The 16331-nt window shown below is 59.0% G+C and overlaps 1 protein-coding gene across 1 annotated transcript in view; it reads right to left on the bottom strand.

Moving 5' to 3' along the window:
- Window positions 1-16331, bottom strand: part of MYO15B (myosin XVB) — a 36524-nt gene that overhangs the window by 2431 nt on the left and 17762 nt on the right. Inside the window, exons 21-55 of the mRNA XM_074388980.1 lie at window positions 15232-15325; window positions 14573-14632; window positions 13889-13946; window positions 13535-13665; window positions 12647-12742; window positions 12312-12547; window positions 12051-12229; window positions 11765-11837; window positions 11166-11327; window positions 10750-10850; window positions 10597-10661; window positions 10416-10497; window positions 10120-10218; window positions 9852-9958; window positions 9569-9760; window positions 9305-9383; window positions 9017-9145; window positions 8673-8937; window positions 8500-8587; window positions 8148-8376; window positions 7490-7602; window positions 7280-7339; window positions 4628-4703; window positions 4374-4492; window positions 4046-4164; window positions 3825-3966; window positions 3532-3643; window positions 3254-3423; window positions 2768-2919; window positions 2542-2605; window positions 2381-2450; window positions 1886-1962; window positions 514-587; window positions 298-413; window positions 93-187 (exon numbers count right to left, since the gene is read on the bottom strand). Coding sequence (XP_074245081.1) covers window positions 93-187; window positions 298-413; window positions 514-587; window positions 1886-1962; window positions 2381-2450; window positions 2542-2605; window positions 2768-2919; window positions 3254-3423; window positions 3532-3643; window positions 3825-3966; window positions 4046-4164; window positions 4374-4492; window positions 4628-4703; window positions 7280-7339; window positions 7490-7602; window positions 8148-8376; window positions 8500-8587; window positions 8673-8937; window positions 9017-9145; window positions 9305-9383; window positions 9569-9760; window positions 9852-9958; window positions 10120-10218; window positions 10416-10497; window positions 10597-10661; window positions 10750-10850; window positions 11166-11327; window positions 11765-11837; window positions 12051-12229; window positions 12312-12547; window positions 12647-12742; window positions 13535-13665; window positions 13889-13946; window positions 14573-14632; window positions 15232-15325 — 4084 coding nt within the window. The remainder of the gene's footprint in view (window positions 1-92; window positions 188-297; window positions 414-513; window positions 588-1885; window positions 1963-2380; window positions 2451-2541; window positions 2606-2767; window positions 2920-3253; window positions 3424-3531; window positions 3644-3824; window positions 3967-4045; window positions 4165-4373; window positions 4493-4627; window positions 4704-7279; window positions 7340-7489; window positions 7603-8147; window positions 8377-8499; window positions 8588-8672; window positions 8938-9016; window positions 9146-9304; window positions 9384-9568; window positions 9761-9851; window positions 9959-10119; window positions 10219-10415; window positions 10498-10596; window positions 10662-10749; window positions 10851-11165; window positions 11328-11764; window positions 11838-12050; window positions 12230-12311; window positions 12548-12646; window positions 12743-13534; window positions 13666-13888; window positions 13947-14572; window positions 14633-15231; window positions 15326-16331) is intronic.

Below are 16331 nucleotides of genomic sequence, written 5' to 3'. Positions count from 1 at the left end.
TCAGTCCACCAGTGGTCAGAGGACCCTGCCCTCCTGGGGGGGCACCGCCCACCCCAAGGTGTCCCACAATGCCCATTCACCATCCCCAGTACCAGGAAAGCCTGCATTTCACCCGGTGGGGGCAGCCGCTGTCGCCCCCCATATTTGACTGTGCTCTGGAGGTGCTCCTGGCTGCTCCGGGCCAGCTCTGCAGAGGAGCCAGAATTGGGTCACAAGGTAGCCAGGCCTCCCCCAGCCTGCCAAGTTCCCAGTCCTAGAAGCCCCTGTTCCTCCTCCATCTCCCACTCTCACAGGCACCTTGGTTGAGGCCTGAATCCTGCAGGAACTTGGTCAGGTAGGGCATCAGCTTGGTCGACGGGGAGAAGAAGCCTGTGAGAAGACTGAGAAAGCTCCAGCCTCGAATGCAGCGTCCCCTGCAGGACAGAGAGCCCGGGCTTCAGGCTGGCCAGGCTACAGTGCCCAGCTGCCCCCAGGTGCCCACAGTGACCAGCTACCCCACCAGTCCCCACTCACGGCCGGGGGTGTCCCGTGACCTGCTTGATGACCTGGCAGTAAATCTCATCCCTGAGCTGCTCCTCCTGGCACAGCTGCAGGGACAGGAAGGGAGGTGGGGTGAGGCTAAGGCCATGGACGAGGGCCAGGTCAAGATGGCGTCTCACTCAGCTTAAGGGCATCACTGCGCTGGCCACTCAGTCACTTTCTTCCCTGCTTCCCTGTCTCCCAGACTGGAGTGCAGTGATGCCATCTTGGCGCATTGCAACCTCCACCTCCCAGGTTCAAGTGATTCTCCTGTCTCAACCTCTGGAGTATTGTAGGCGTGTGCCGCCAGGCCCGGCTAGTTTTTGTGTTTTTAGTAGAGACGGTGTTTCACCATGTTGGCCAGTCTGGTTTGGAACTCCTGACCTCAGGTGATCCATCTGCCTCTGCCTCCCAAAGTGCTGGGAATACAGGCGTGAGCCACCGCGCCTGGCCCCTGCTTCTCTGACCTCTTAGTCATCTCTGCTGGCTCCACCTTAACTCCCTGACCTCTGAGCAGTGCCGTGCCAAAACCGCTCTCTGTCTGCCCCTATCCTTGTGGCCTCAGCTGCTCCCATCTGATGCTCCCTGGTGCCTGCCTTCAGCCTTCTCCCTTGAACCCCAGACTCTTCCACTGGGAAGTCTGGGATTTCAAGCCTTAAGTGTCCAAAACAGATTTCCTCCGCCAGCCAAGACCTGCTCCTTGTTGAAGACAGTTGTCCTCCTTCCCGTAGCCCACATGAGATCGGTCAGCAAACCTGCTGGCTCTGAATCTTCTGCTTCTTCCCTTGCTGCTGGCCCTGGGCCCAGGGCAACACCATCCCTCACCTGGGACCACTGCGATAATTCCTTTTGCTTTTAAACTTAAACCCCCAGAATCTCAAACAACAGCTGAGTGACCCTGCAGAATGTAAGCCGAACTTCCCGAAGCCTCTGGTGGTTTCCCATCTCCAAAAATCAGAGGCTGATGATGGTACAAGGCATGCGGTGGCCTAGACTCCCCATCCGCACCCTGTTCTCATCCTCAGCTCTCCCCACCACTCCGGCTCAGCTGTGCTGGCCTTGCCAGTGCGTGATGGTTTCCCTCCCTGCAGGAAGGCTCCCGCCAGGAAGCCTCCTCCACTGCAGCATCCCTTTCCCTGCATTCTTACTCTCCAGGGACCTCTCACTCCCAGACACATAACGTCCCTGTCTTATCATAAGCACTGCAGAGACAACCTGTTGGCTTCACAGCCATGCCCTCTGCACGCAGTGGGTGCTCAGTAAATACTTTGGAAAGATTTGAAGCACAGTGACCAAGAGAAGGGGATCTCCTTTGGGCCCAGGCAGGAGGACAGGCACAGGCACTGGGGGTCACATCCAGGCTTACCTTCAGCAGCTCATAGAGCAGATCCATGTCATCCTTGCCCCGGGGCTTGGACTGGTCGCCCATAAACTGCATCAGAGCTGCAGGCAGGATAAGAAATAGGGCAGACTGGGCTGGGGCTGGCCCCAGTTCACGCTGTCGCTGTGCAGGGCCTTCATCTGCCATCTGATGCCTCACAAAATGTATATGTGCCAGGCAGGGCAGCTGGTTGCCATTCAACTCGGGGAAACTGAGACTCATGGGTACCCAAGGCTCCACACAGCACATAGCATCTTCTGGACCCATGGACTGCCTTCCAGCCCCAGACTCCACACAACCCACAACCCTTGGATGGGAGTAGAAGCGGGTGAGGGCCCTGGGGTCCAGGAGCTATCACTGAGCTTCCCAGAGTTGGCAGAGTGGGACAGAGCCAGGCAGAGCTCAAGGAGAGAAGGGCACCAGACACCCAGGTCCACAGCACTGCAGACATAGGGACCCAGGATGCCTGTGGCCACTCACCCAGGAAGCTGACCACAGCCTGCTTGCTCATGTCATCACTGAGTATGAGGAGCGACTCCTGGATGGGAGCCTGCAGCCAAAGAGAAGAGGCTGTGGGTCTGGGGCCCTCGGGGATCAGAGGGCAGATACACCGGCCAGACCCCTCCCCGCCTCTCCCCCACCTTGGTGTACTGCACCAGGCTGTCCGTGCCCTTCCCGGCAGCACCTCCACCTGTCTGGCCCAGCCTGTGGGGGGAAGGAGGAGACAGCCCAGCTTGTTCAGCCCTCCTACCCTCATCCCAGCCAGTTAAGGAGAGTGCTAAGAGCACAGCCTGGTTTCTCTGAGCATGGTACTCTCTCAGGAAGACTGAGGACAGACAGGCACAGGGGTTGTCCTAGTGCACTCACGAGGCCTCGGACTTCCGGAAGTAACGCAGGGCGAACTCCTGCATGGTGTAGTTGCTGGAGTCTGTGGGCAGAGAGGCGTAGGCTGCCGAGGAGGGCAGGCTGGTGGCCTCTGAGTCATCACTGTGTACCTGGCTCCGGGGGCCGGCAGGGCGCTGGGAGCACAAGAAACTTGGTGCCACCCGAGTGTCCAGTGCCCTGTCCCAGGAGTCCTGCCCCAGTCCCATCCCTCCCAGGAAAGTGAAGAGCTGTTTAGTAAGCATCTGCTAGGGTGGGGTTGAACTAAGTACCACATGGGACGCAAGAGCAGCCCAGCCCAGCCCCTGCCTGCAAGGAGCACACAGTCTTGCTGGAGAGACAAGGCAAGCCGTCAGGAGTGGGCAGAGGGGCAGCCGCAGGAGGTGGGCAGCAGGGTGGGAGTCAAACCCCTTTCCTTTCTCACTCTCAGGCAGGCCTTGCTTCTGGCTCTCCCTCTCCTGTCTTCCTCACCTCTGAGGGCCTGTCCCAGCGAGTCAACCCTAGTTCCCCGTTGGACAGCTGGCCCTTGTGCCGGCCACTCCTCTGCTCTTTGGAGAAGGAAAAGTCGGGAGCAGCAGCTGGCTGTGCTATGTCGGCAGGAAAGAGTCCGGAACGGCCCCCAGCAGAGCCAAACTGCCAGCCTGGAAGGCACCCAAGGATGTGGCTCACCAACTGGGCCCTCTGCTCCGGGCAGGCTCTGCCTAGTGGATGTCCTCCCTGTGTGAGCCCTTGCTGGCCTCTGGCAATACCTGGCTCCAGGGTAGCCACCGGCAGCAGCTTGATGAGGTCCCCACGGTGGAAGCTGAGGAGGCTGCTGTTATCAGTGATGTAGCTGCGCAGGGCGATGACATAGCCGGAGTCCTGCAGGCAGGCGGGTGAGGGTTGGGAGCAGCAAGCCTGCCTGTGCCTCCCTGTCCTGCCCGCCCACCTGTTTCCCCTGCTGGCCTCCCCTCTCCCCCTAGCACCCCAGACTTCCAGGGATTTGGCCCAAACTCCCAGCCCCTGCCCCCACCCGGCCTCCCACCCCGCACCCCACACTTGCCTTCTTAAGCTCACTCAGGAACAGCTCAACCAGCACCCTGATGGCCCTGGCATGGGCCGTGTGCAGCACCAGCTGCTCGCTCTTCAGTGACAGCTCCAGGGTGGAGCTGCCTCGGCACTCCACGCCCAGCACCTCTGCAAAGCTGTGCAGGGGCTGGGCATGAGCTGGGGCCACCTCATCACCTGCCCCCACCTCCAGCCTAGGGCCCTGGGCCAGCACACCTGTATGAGCAGAGAATCTTCAGCTGGTTGGGGTGGAGGCCAGGGCCTCGGGTCACCTTAAGCAGTCGAAGCCCGCGGTGGGATACGGCTAGCAGCTGCACGTCACTGCCATTCTCGCCCTGCCAGGAAGGTGGTGGGTCGAGGGCAGGCTCCTGGGTCCTGCTGCTGCCCACGATGCCCCAGAGCTGTGCAGGGCTGGTGGCTGGGCTTTGTCCTTCCTCTGGCACCTGCCCTATAGCTCTCCTGCTTGTGGAGGGTCCATGCCCATGCACCCCAGGATCCAGACTGGGGGCCTGGCATCCCAACTCCCTACCCCAATGCCACTGACCGAGACAGGAAAGAAGCGGGAGAAGTAATTGGCCCAGTTGTCCCGAGCGGCCACCACGATACGCTTCTTGACGCTGTCTTCAGTGGTGGTGAGGGAGTCCAGGTCCACCTCCAAGTCTCCTGTGGGCAGGAAGCACCCAGGCTGTCCTCTGCTCACACAGAGGACAAGAGTTTTTTCCCATAGCCGGTCCCTCCTTCAGGTCAGGCGCGGCCCCCAGCATTCAAGCTCCTGACTCCATGGTCCCTGGATCATACCCAGCAGGTCTTTCATTTTGTGCCGCTCATCCCGGGAAATCCGGATGCAGGACTCGGAGAAGGTGTCCCGCAGGATCTGGGGGCAGAGCTAGGTGGTCAGCACCAGGTCCCGAGGCAGAGTCCACCCCCGGAGCAGCCATTGACACGCGTGAAGGAAAATCGGGGGAAGCTGGTGGAGCCGGACGCCCTGGCTCTCAGGGCCTGTGTGCTCAGCAGAGGGTCTAGGTGGGGCAGGGAGGGATGGAGGGCATGGGCCACCTCCATCCACAGGGCTCACCTGTCTCCTCCCTTGCAACTGCCAGCCCTCTTCACTTACTGCCCAGAGACCCTGTGGTAACTGCCCCTGGGTCAGCTGAGAGACACTGCCCAGACGAAACAAGACTGTCAGGGGCAGGGGAGGGGCCGTGGACAGGAGCTACTGTGGGATTTGGCTGGGTGCAGTGGCTCATGCTTGTAATCCCAGCACTTTGGGAGGTTGAAGTGGGTGAACCACAAGATCAGGAGTTCAAAACCAGCCTGGCCAAGATGGTGAAACCCCATTTCTACTTAAAAAAACAAGAATTAGCTGGGTGTGATGGTGAGTGCCAGTAATCCCAGCTACTCGGGAGGCTGAGGCACGGAATTCCTTGGACCAGGAGGCGGAGGCTGCAGTGAGCTGAGATCACACCACTGCATGTGGGTAACCTGCCATATAGGCACCGAGGAAGGAGAACTAAGCAGAACCCTGGCACAATTAAGGCCTGAAGAATATCTCAGTTTATAGTATTACGACTCAGTTATTTCCTTTTATATAATCCTTTATACAATCATGTATTAGTTTATAGAATTAGGGCTTGAAGTATCCCTTTATATAATCCTCTATATATAACCATACAATAGTTCATGGTATGAGTGCCTAAAGAGTATTTGCCTACATATATATATATATAAATGATATCTTAGTTCATAATTGGAGGAATGTCTAGAGCAGACACAGTGCAGAGCATGATTTTTAAGGGAAAACAGTTATACCAGGACAAGAATCCATGTCCCAGGCGGCAGCGTTCAGTATCGTAAAGATACCCACTGTATGGCAGGCATGGGGCAAGAGCCACTCCTCCTGACAAAGGAGTTACAGGACCTTGCTCCAGTTCTTGTGAAAGGCTGCCCTCAGACCGGCAGTCCACCTTGGTGACTGTGAACTTTATCAGCTCTTGTTACTGTGCTGCTGGAAAAGCATCTTCCTGTAGAACTCATTAGAAGCTGCCAGCAGGTGGCGGTAACCCTGACAGCTCTGTCACTACTGTGTGGCTTAAAGCATCCCCCTAAGAGTCTTCTTAGAAGTAGTTTGCCCATAGAAGTATTACACACTGTACCCTCTTCACTGCGCACGACCCACCTTCAAGCCTCGGTGACCTAATGGGGATGTACCCCTTATTGCACACGGGCCTTGCCTTCATGGGAATGGGCCCCTTGCTGCGCACCGTCCACCTCCTGGCCTAGGTGACCTAATAGGGGTGGACCCCTTGTTTTTTTTGTTTGTTTGTTTGTTTTTGTTTTTGTTTTTGAGACAGTTTCGCTCTTGTTACCCAGGCTGGAGTGCAATGGCGCGATCTCGGCTCACCGCAACCTCCGCCTCCTGGGTTCAGGCAATTCTCCTGCCTCAGCCTCCTGAGTAGCTGGGATTACAGGCACCCGCCACCATGCCCAGCTAATTTTTTTGTATTTTTAGTAGAGACGGGGTTTCACCATGTTGACCAGGATGGTCTCGATCTCTTGACCTCATGATCCACCCGCCTCGGCCTCCCAAAGTGCTGGGATTACAGGCTTGAGCCACCGCGCCCGGCCTTTTTTTTTTTTTTTTTTTTTTTTTTTTTGAGAAGGAGTTTCGCTCTTATTACCCAGGCTGGAGTGCAATGGCGGGATCTCGGCTCACTGCAACCTCCGTCTCCTGGGTTCAGGCAATTCTCCTGCCTCAGCCTCCTGAGTAGCTGGGATTACAGGCACGCGCCACCATGCCCAGCTAATGTTTTGTATTTTTAGTAGAGACGGGGTTTCACCATATTGACCAGGATGGTCTCGATCTCTTGACCTCATGATCCACCCGCCTCGGCCTTCCAAAGTGCTGGGATTACAGGCATGAGCCACCGTGCCCAGCGACTATACTTTGCTTTTAACTTTTATAAAACTAGGTGAATAATGGTCCCTACTTTTTTTTTTTTTTTTTTTTTTCTGAGATGGAGTCTGTCACCCAGGCTGGAGTGCAGTGGCACGATCTCAGCTCACTGCAACCTCTGCCACCTGGGTTCAAGCAATTCTCCTAAGTAGCTGTGATTACCGACATGTGCCACCATGCATGACCAATTTTTGTATTTTTAGTAGAGACGGAGTTTCACCATGTTAGCCAGGCTGGTCTCAAACTCCTGACCTCATGATCCACCTACCTCAGCATCTCAAAGTGCTGGGATTACAGACGTGAGCCACCACACCTGGCCAATGGTCCCTACCTCTTAGGGATATTGTGAAGATTCAACGGGGCAGGGCTGGGCACACAGAAGTGCCCCCTAGTGCTACCTGCCAACATGCCCCACATGGTGTTAGCCTGACCTAGGCATGAGGCAAAGGACACCAGGGATGCCATCTCTGCAGATGCCTCTGGCTGCCAGGTCTCACCTGCTCACAGAGGAGCCGCAGGCAGTAGGGATGGCTGAAGTTCTCCCGTGGGTAGAACACCTGGAGGAGGCACAGAAGAGGGATGATCAGTGGGTCTGGTGCCTCTGCCCAACCAGCCTTTGCCCTCCCAGGCCTGGAAAACCAGCCTTGGGATGGTGAGCTGTGGGGACAGCCAAGGAGGCCAGGCCAAGGTCCCACCCTCATGCCCACCTCCTTTCGTAGGAACAGCTTCCAGGGTGTGCCAGTGTAGGAGAAGCACACGCTGCCAGAGGGCTCAAGGAGCTGGGTGGAGAGTCCCTGGTCCTCCATGGGCTGTGTCGAGCCTGGCAGAGAGGAGCAGGTGAGGGGCCTCAGTGAGGGGCTGCAGAGCCAGAGTGATGGGGGCACGGGAGGGAAGACCTTCGTCCCCAAGAGCCCTCCCAGGGCCCGGCTCCCCCAGCCTCCAGCTGCCCCACTCTTTCCTTGGCACTATCTCTGCCTCCATTTCTGGCCGTAAACTCCCTGGCATCCCTGAGGCTCATGGGCCCTCTATGACCACGTCAGCCAGGTCTACTGACTTCCTCACAGAGCTGTCAGGGACAACACCCTGTGTGCGATGCCACTAACTTACTTGCAGAGCTGTCAGTTGTCAAGGACAACACCCTGTGTGTGACAGCCTCTCAATGACAGCCCCAAAGGCGCCAGGCCCTGCCCTGGGTGGGAACGCGGAAGCTGGGGCTCCCCACCCACAGATGGCTCCAAAGTCCGGAAGGCCAAGCATCTGACCTCAGCCATGCAGAAATGCCTTCAGCCCTGGGCACCAAGAGGCTGTGCGAACCCTGCCCCTGCCCCCACGAAGCCCACTGCACAGGGGAAGTGTGTTCCTTACGATGATGCCCCACGGAAAGGGCCTCTGGGTCCTTGGTCGGAAGCAGTGGTGGCGCTGGTGGCGCTGGTGGAGGTGAGGGTGTCTGGGAGGTGGGCAGGTTCTGGCCAAACAGGTCCAGAAGGGGCCCCTGCTTTTCCTTGATGGAGCTTGAGGGCCCAGGCCGTAGCGGAATCTTGGGTCGAGGAGCCACAGCTGGCGGGGGGCCCTTCCCTGGGCCGGGGGACAGCATCTGCGGGGAAACAGAGAAAGCACATGGGCTGAGTCACAGCACAAGGCCAAGTTCGCCTCAGAGAGCCTCGCGCCTCCCAGGGAAGCAGCACACACTCTGGGGGAGACGGGCTGGGGTACTCACCAAAGGGGACAAGTGGGTACCACTGATACCCAGCTTGGCCAGAGCCTCGTCCTTGGGGTCACTTTTCTTCAGGAAAGCTTTGGGAGGCCTTGTGGGAGAAATAAGAGGTCAGCGGGTCCATAGAGTAATTCCCTGAGGAGCAGGACAGCCCCAGCCACCTCCCCCAGGGGCACCTGGATGGCTGCACGGGCACAGGCACGGGGCCTGGGCGGCTCTGGTACATGCGGATGATGTTGCCAATTTCCCTGCTGGGCTGTGGCCGCTTGGGCTTGGGGTCTGAGCTGTGCACCACAGTCCCCCTGCCTTGGGCTGGCCCTTGGCTCCGGCCCTTGGTTGCTGCCTCCTTGGCTGGCTCAGCCTCAGCCTCTTTTGCAGCTTTGGCCCCACCTTGCTTCAGTGGCTTCTTCGCGATGCAGGGAGGAGGAAGAGTGGATGGTGCTGACCAGGAAAACAGGAGAGATGGTTAAACGCTGTGCAGAGCCACGGGAGCCCCAGGCCCTGCCCAGCTCCCCACAACCTTCGCTCCTGTCCTCTTCTTGCTCCTCCTGCTCTTCCTCCTCCTCCTCCTCCTCCTCCGGCTCCTCCTCTTGTGGCATCTGGATCTTGGCAGGGGGCTTCATCGTCCTCACTGTGATCTGTGGCTGCCCTGCAAGTGCAGGTGTCTTCAGTTACCCACGCTGGTCCAGCTGGGCTCCTGGATGGGCCACACCAACTCTGGGGAACAGAGAATACTCCACCCTCCCTGGCCCAGGCTCAGGGCACTAGCCCCGTTCCTGCATGGGCCTGCCACCCCACACACCCTCACCCATCTTCTGGAAATAGTTCCGTTTCTGCTGAAAGCTCTTGGGCTGACAGGGCTTGTCTTCAGCCTCCTCGGAGGTCTCCTGGCAGGAGCAGAAGTGAGTGGCAGCCCAGCCAGACCGGGTGCCACACTCGCCACTCCCCTCGGGTCCCCAGGCCCAGGCCAGCAGCCTCTTCCCCCCGCGTTCACCTGCTCGCCCTGCCCATGTCCCTGCCCCTGCAGCCCTCACTCCCACACCCCTTCCTGAGACCATGGTTGCCTCCTCACCCTTCGACTGCCACCCTCTGTTTCCAGGGCATGCTGTGACTCCTCTGGGGGTGTGGGGGGCTTCTTGGGCTTGGAAGTGATGGGCGAGGGTAGGGCCTGGGATGCAGCCTCGGAGGCCTGAGCCCGCTGCTGCCGCTGCCGGGTCTGCTGCTCCAGGGACAGGTTCATGGCCTGTGCTGTCATCTGCTGGGCCTGATGCAGGAGAAGCAGTAGTTCAGAGCATTGTCCCCTAGCTGCAGACCTGCCCTCTGCCAGGCAGCCCTAGGACCCTGCCAGCGCTTACCAGGATCAGCGCCTGCTGATTGATGAAGTTCTGCTGCTGGATGGCCAGCTGCCCCACGTCCAGGCTGGGAAGCAGTGGCTGCGCTGGCTGCGGTGGCACCACCATGGCTGTGAGGGTGGCAGGCGGCCAGAGCAGTGGGCATCATGGCGAACCTTGATGCCTGCCGCCCACTGTGCACTCTGGACACCTGGCAGGACCCTCCCTCCTCCAGTCCCAGAGCTGGTGGCTGCTCTCCTAAGACACCCTCGTGCCCCCAGCCCAGCCTTACGTGGCATGGCGGGGACTGCGCCCATCGCTGGCATCATTGGCATGGGTGCAGGCACCATGCCTGGCTGGTATCCAGGCATCTGAATCATTCCTGGGTACACTGTGGGAACACGCCCTCCCCATCAGTCCCTGCCTCGTCCCATGTGTCACCTCCCTCCAGCCCCAGGCACAGAGAAGAGCATCGGACACTGGGGTGCTGGCCGGGGCACCAGTTGCCACTGCCACAGTGGTCCCAGGCCATGCCTGCCATGCTGCTGGACCCTGAGGCCCTGGGCGAGGCATCAGCCCTGCACTCACCCACGGGGTAACCCTGCTGCGTGGGCCCAATGGCACCCCCTCCCTTCATGCGGCTGCTCAGAGTCCGGCTTTGTTCCAGATCCTGAAGGGACGATGGTCACAGGTCAGAGTGAGAGCCCTGAGGAAAATGGAAGGGGCAGCAGGCGCCCCAGTGGGTGGGGGCGGGCTGCGCAGGACTCACGCTGTGGCTGGAGGAGATCACTGGCTGGAAGATGTCGTCCAGGAAGCCGTCTAGGCTCCCTGACCCTGTGGGGCGGGGAGAAGATTGGTGCTGTGGCCTGGGGCGTGGGGCTTCCCGTGCTCTGCCAACCTCCTGTGTCCACTCCAGCCTTACCTGTGTGTCCCCTGCTGGGCAGTGTTGGGGCTGGACCTGGAGGGGGTGCTGGGGGCAATGAGGGGGCCCGGATGCCAGGGGCGGGGGGGATGGCCTCGGCTCTGTAGGAAAGGGGATCTAGCTAAGAGGGTGGCCAAGGCTGGGGGCCACCCAGGCTGGGTCAAGGGGCAGAAGCTGCTGCGGGGGTCACCCCATGGGTGGAAGGGCTGGGCCTGCAGCAGCTCCTATAAACCCCTGGGTATGACAGGGTGGCTGTGGGGTTTCCCTGCAGGAGCAGACCAGGGAGAAGGGTGCTGGGTAGCACCTACGGGCCGAGGGGAGTGATGGGGTAGCTGTGGGGACCAGCTGGGTCCCTGGGTATGACAGGGTGGCTGTGGGGTTTCCCTGCAGGAGCAGACCACGTGGGTGGCACCTACGGGCCGAGGGGAGTGATGGGGTAGCTGTGGGGACCAGCTGGGTCCTCCAGGTCCTCAGTTTGGCTGATCAGGTCCAGCACAAAGTCACAGCCAGCCAAATCCTGCCATTCGTCCCTGGAGTGCAGTGACACCGACCAGCCACGGGGAGGCGCCTCCAGGCCTCTGGGTGGAAGCAGGGAGGGGGGCAGTCAGCAAGGCAGGCAGCCATCCAGAAGGGGCAAGGACCCCAGGGCGGGGCAAGGGGGAGGGGGCTGGGGAAGGGAGGGTGGCCCTGGAACTGCCTGGACTGGGACCCAGGTTTGCTCAGCAGCTGGGCCTGCTCCCCTCCACACCTCACGGCCCTCCGTTTCCACAAGGGCTCCAGCGCGGGCATTTATTTTCTGAGCTACTGAGTTAGAATCTGGGCTCTGGGAGCTCCCACGTCCCTCATTCCTAATCTGCTCCCTGGTCCCCATTGCCATTTGCAGTCTGGCCTCTGCCCACCCCAGGGCACCTCCTCCCTCCCCCCCCCCCCGTGAGATTGGGCTTGGAGGAAGAGGAAGAGGGTACAGGGCAATGGTCACTCTGGCCACACTGTTCCCCATCCTGGGTGCCCACACCTGCTCTGCAGAATCCATCCGGCCAGCTGCTCCCCAGTGGTCCAGGACTCCACCTCGGCTGAGTAGCACTCCTCTGCAGGGGTGCAGGGGGTTGGGGCAAGAGTGAGGGACAGCAGGGTCCACCCTGATGCAAAGGGGCTGCTGTCCCCATGAGGGTTTCAAAAGCAGGACAGAGGGAGGGAGATCAGGGTCACTGAGTACAGGGCGGCAGGAAGGCTGGGGCAGGAAGGGGTTCCAGGGAGGGCAGGGGGTGGGCTGGCCCCACTTCAGGCCTGGGAGCCCTCACCACTGAAGGTAAACACGTCCAGTGCCATGCGGCCCCGCCGCCATCCAGCCAGCCACTCCAGCTGGGTTGGGGGGTGGGCCCGAGCGGCCCCAGGGGCCAGCTGCGACTGCTCCAAGGCCCCCAGGAGCTTGTGCTGGCACAGTGCCGCCATGCCCCTGGGGGCCTGGTCGGACACAAACCTGCAGGACGGGCACAAGCGGTGGTAGAGGCGGGAGATCCAGCGGCCCCACCCACCAGGTCCCCACCTACCAGGCCCCTTACTTGAGCAGCGGCTTCTGCAGGACAGGCAGTGGGGGAAAGGCGCTGAGCAGGACAGCCATGAGCGCCCAGCCACGCTGGCTCTGCTGCTCGTCCCGGTTCTGCCACAGCTGGGCCACCAGCTGGCTGAAGAGCTCATTCCGCAGCCCTGGCCGGCGCTGCCCCTGCCGCACCAGGTACGTGCCCATGGTCTGCCTCTCCCAGGATTCCAGGGATCCGTCCCCCAGGAGCCGCAGCATCTGCCAACAGTCAGGTGAGGGCGGGAGGTGCAAGGCTCCCAGGCACCTGTCCCATGCCTTCGAGGGCCCATCCTGTCCCTTCTCCAATGTGTCGCTCACCACTCTGTTAATGTCCAGGGCATGCTGAGGGTTCTCTCCATCCAGCTGGGTTAGGGGCTTGGACAGTGGCTGCCCTGGCATAGGCAGGGACGGCTCCTGCAAGGAAGGAGGCCCTAGTCCACGCTGGCCAGCTGTCACACAGTGCCAGGGAGCCCTACTGGAGCAGGTACCTCAGGAGAGGCAGAGGGCCGGGCAGAAATGCATCTTAATGCTCTTTTTTTTTTTTCTGAGGTGGAGTCTTGCTCTGTTGCCCCAAATAGAATGCAGTGGCACAATCTAGCTCACTGCAGCCTCCACCTCCCAGGCAGGGTCAAGTGATTCTCCTGTCTTAGCCTCCTGAGTAGCTGGGATTACAGGCACCTGCCATCACACCCGGCTACTTTTTGTATTTTCAGTAGAGACAGGGATTCTCCTGTTGGCCAGGCAGGTCTCAAACTCTTGACCTCAGGTGATCTGCCCACCTTGGCCTTCCAAAGTTCTGAGATTACAAGCACGAGCCACCATGCCCAGCCTATATGTGCAGTTTTGAATCCTGCATTTGTATTTACTGCTGTAACCTGGCCAGTTTCCCTTGTCAACAAACTCTTCAAAGACCTGACTTCAAAAGCTGGGCATACTGCTGGTACAATAAAGGTGTGGCATTGTGGATCTAAATAACTTCCCTCATTCAATAACACCAACTGTTACCACCAACACCACTCTATGGTGAGACATGTACATTCAACGGTTATTTTCAGAAGAAAATTCAGCACCATTCATAGCCCCAAAGACTGGGGAGGGAGGAGGGAAAGGGCTGAAAGTGGGGGAGGGGGAAACACAGCTTCTGCCAGGCAGGTGCTAACTCAGAACTGTGAGGCCAGTGGGAAGAGCCTAGGCCCAGGCACCCACCCGAAAGCCAACGGAGACGAAGCTGGAGAAAGGGAACCGGTCGATGTCTGGTGGGAGACTCAGGTTGGGCCGGGCGGGAACCTCAGGGGGCAGGGACTCGGTGATGCTCCCAGCTAGTGTGTCTTGATGGCCTGGGAACAAGAACCGGGAGGCAGCCCAGAAACACCCAGGTGTGGTACCTGGCCCTGGGACCACCTCCGCCCCTCGGCACGAGCCATCAGTCCCTGTCCACAGGGACCTGAGCAGTGAGGAGGAGCCTGGAACATCAGAGGGAGGGGCCACAGGGGACAGGCCCACCCCATGGTCAAGGGACTGGAGAGGGGGTCCTAACAAGATGACACCGATCAGGCTTACCTTCTGCCATCCTCAGCATGACGGCCAGCTCAGCCGGGATCTCCAAGCGCCCCAGCTCCTGGCAGAGAGGACCCATTTACCCAGGACCCACAGGAGGGGGCTAGGAACCAGTGTCCCTCCCCACCCCTTTAACCCCAAGATTATAAACATCCCCTCCAAAGACCAGGGATTTTTTTTTTGAGACGGTCTCCCTCTGTCACCCAGGCTAGAGTGCAGTGGTGCAATCGCGGCTCACGGCGGCCTTGACCTCCTAGGCTCAAGCTCACGCCATCCTCCCACCTCAGCCTCCTGAGTAGCTGAGACTACAGGCATATGCTACTGTGCCCAGCTAATTTTTATTGTTTTTTGTAGGAAGGGGTCTTACCATGTTGCCCAAGGTGGTCTCAAATTCTTGGGCTCAAGCAATCCTCCCATCTTGGCCTCAAAGTGCTGGGATTATAAGGGTGAGCCACCATGCCCAGCCTAAGACCAAGGATTCTGACCCTGGACACTCAAACCAACAGAGCCCCAAGGACCCTCCGAGAGAAACCAAGAGCTAAGGGCACCCCAGTCCTCTTCTCAGGAGATGCAATGCATGGCCCTGACGGACAGGACCCATAGCAGCACCCTGGCAGCCGCTAAGCCACGCCAGTCTCTTCAGGATCATAGCCCCATGTAGCACCCCCCATCTTCCAGGCCACCTACCATGCTTGGCACTCTCTCCGAGGCCCTTCTGCTGCTGTGCCAGCCCCGCCAATGCCCAAGCTGTTGGAGGAGATGTAGGATGAGCTGATGCCTCCAATGTGAGTCACCTGGGGGCACCTCCCCAGCTCTGAAGTTCAGCTGTCCCCTCCTGCCCCTGAGAGGTTCTAAGTAAAGGAGTGAGAACAGATCAGGAGGGGCCACCAGCCTCAGTGCTGTGGGTATCCCTGCCCATCTGCCAGGGCACCGGGAAGAGGGCAGGAAGAAGGGAAGAAATGGTCCCAGGGGACAAAGTCCAGCCAGGGAGGGGCCAGAGAGGAGGTAGCACATGGGCACTGACCTTTGAGCCACTATACGGACCTTAGATCACAGTCATCAGGCAAAAGAGGGGAGCGAAAGGGGCCCGGGGGAGGTCTGAAAGGGAAGGGAGTCCCAGGCAAGAGGGAGGAGCCAGGCCCTGGGGAGAGTGGGCAGGGATGGAAGACAGCGCCTCCCAGGGGCCCTGCCTACCCTGGCCAGAGGGAAAAGGGGCAAGATCAAGGAGCGCTGCCTCTAAAGCCGCAACCCTTTCGAGACTGGGCCAACAGGGTAGACGCTGCTGGGATTTGGCCGGCTTAGCCAGCCCAGGCAGCCTGGCTTCTACCCTCCCCAAGCTCCTGCACCTGCAGTCTTTGCCGCCTCCGGAGCAGGGGCTGGGCCACCAGCAGGATGGTGTTCAGCTGTCTCAGGGCTGCCCGCCGCCGGAGGCAGCGCTTCCTGGAGGCCGGGAGAGGGAGGGGTCGAAATGAGGAGTCCAAACTTCTGCTTCCTGACAGGCACTGGAATCCTCTAAGCCTGGACATTCATGTAAAAACTGATTCTGGACTAGAGAAGCCTTGGATGCTTCACAGAAACAACAGAGGAAGAACAAGACACTTCAAAGAGCAAGGGTTGGCTGTGGTGGCTCACACCTGTAATCCCAGCACTTTGCGAGGCCGAAGCAGATGGATCACTTGAGGTCAGGAGTTTAAGACCAGCCTGGGCAACATGGCAAAACTCTGTCTCTACTAAAAATACAAAAATCGGCCGGGCGCGGTGGCTCAAGCCTGTAATCCTAGCACTTTGGGAGGCTGAGGCAGGTGGATCACAAGGTCAAGAGATCGAGACCATCCTGGTCAACATGGTGAAACCCCGTCTCTAGTAAAAATACAAAAAATTAGCTGGGCATGGTGGCGCGTGCCTGTAATCCCAGCTACTCAGGAGGCTGAGGCAGGAGAATTGCCTGAACCCAGGAGGCGGAGGTTGTGGTGAGCCAAGATCGCGCCATTGCACTCCAGCCTGGGTAACAAGAGCAAAACTCTTATCTCAAAAAAAAAAAAAAAACAAGATGTGGCATAGCCCGACGATGGAACAAAATTCAGCCATAAAAAGGCATGAAGCTTTCTTTTTAAAAATTCATTCTTGGGCCGGGCACGGTGGCTCAAGCCTGTAATCCCAGCACTTTGGGAGGCCGAGGCGGGTGGATCACAAGGTCGAGAGATCAAGACCATCCTGGTCAACATGGTGAAACCCCGTCTCTACTAAAAGATACAAAAAATTAGCTGGGCATGGTGGCATGTGCCTGTAATCCCAGCTACTCAGGAGGCTGAGGCAGGAGAATTGCTTGAACCCAGGAGGCGGAGGTTGCGGTGAGCCGAGATCGTGCCATTGCACTCCAGCCTGGGTAACAAGAGCGAAACTCCGTCTCAAAAAAAAAAAAAAAAAAAAAAAATTCATTCTTAAG

This window comes from Saimiri boliviensis, chromosome 17, assembly GCF_048565385.1.
Source record: "Saimiri boliviensis isolate mSaiBol1 chromosome 17, mSaiBol1.pri, whole genome shotgun sequence".
In the NCBI taxonomy this organism is placed as follows: domain Eukaryota; kingdom Metazoa; phylum Chordata; class Mammalia; order Primates; family Cebidae; genus Saimiri; species Saimiri boliviensis.
Note: the sequence above shows the minus strand (reverse complement) of the source record. Positions and strands in the feature narration are given on the sequence as shown.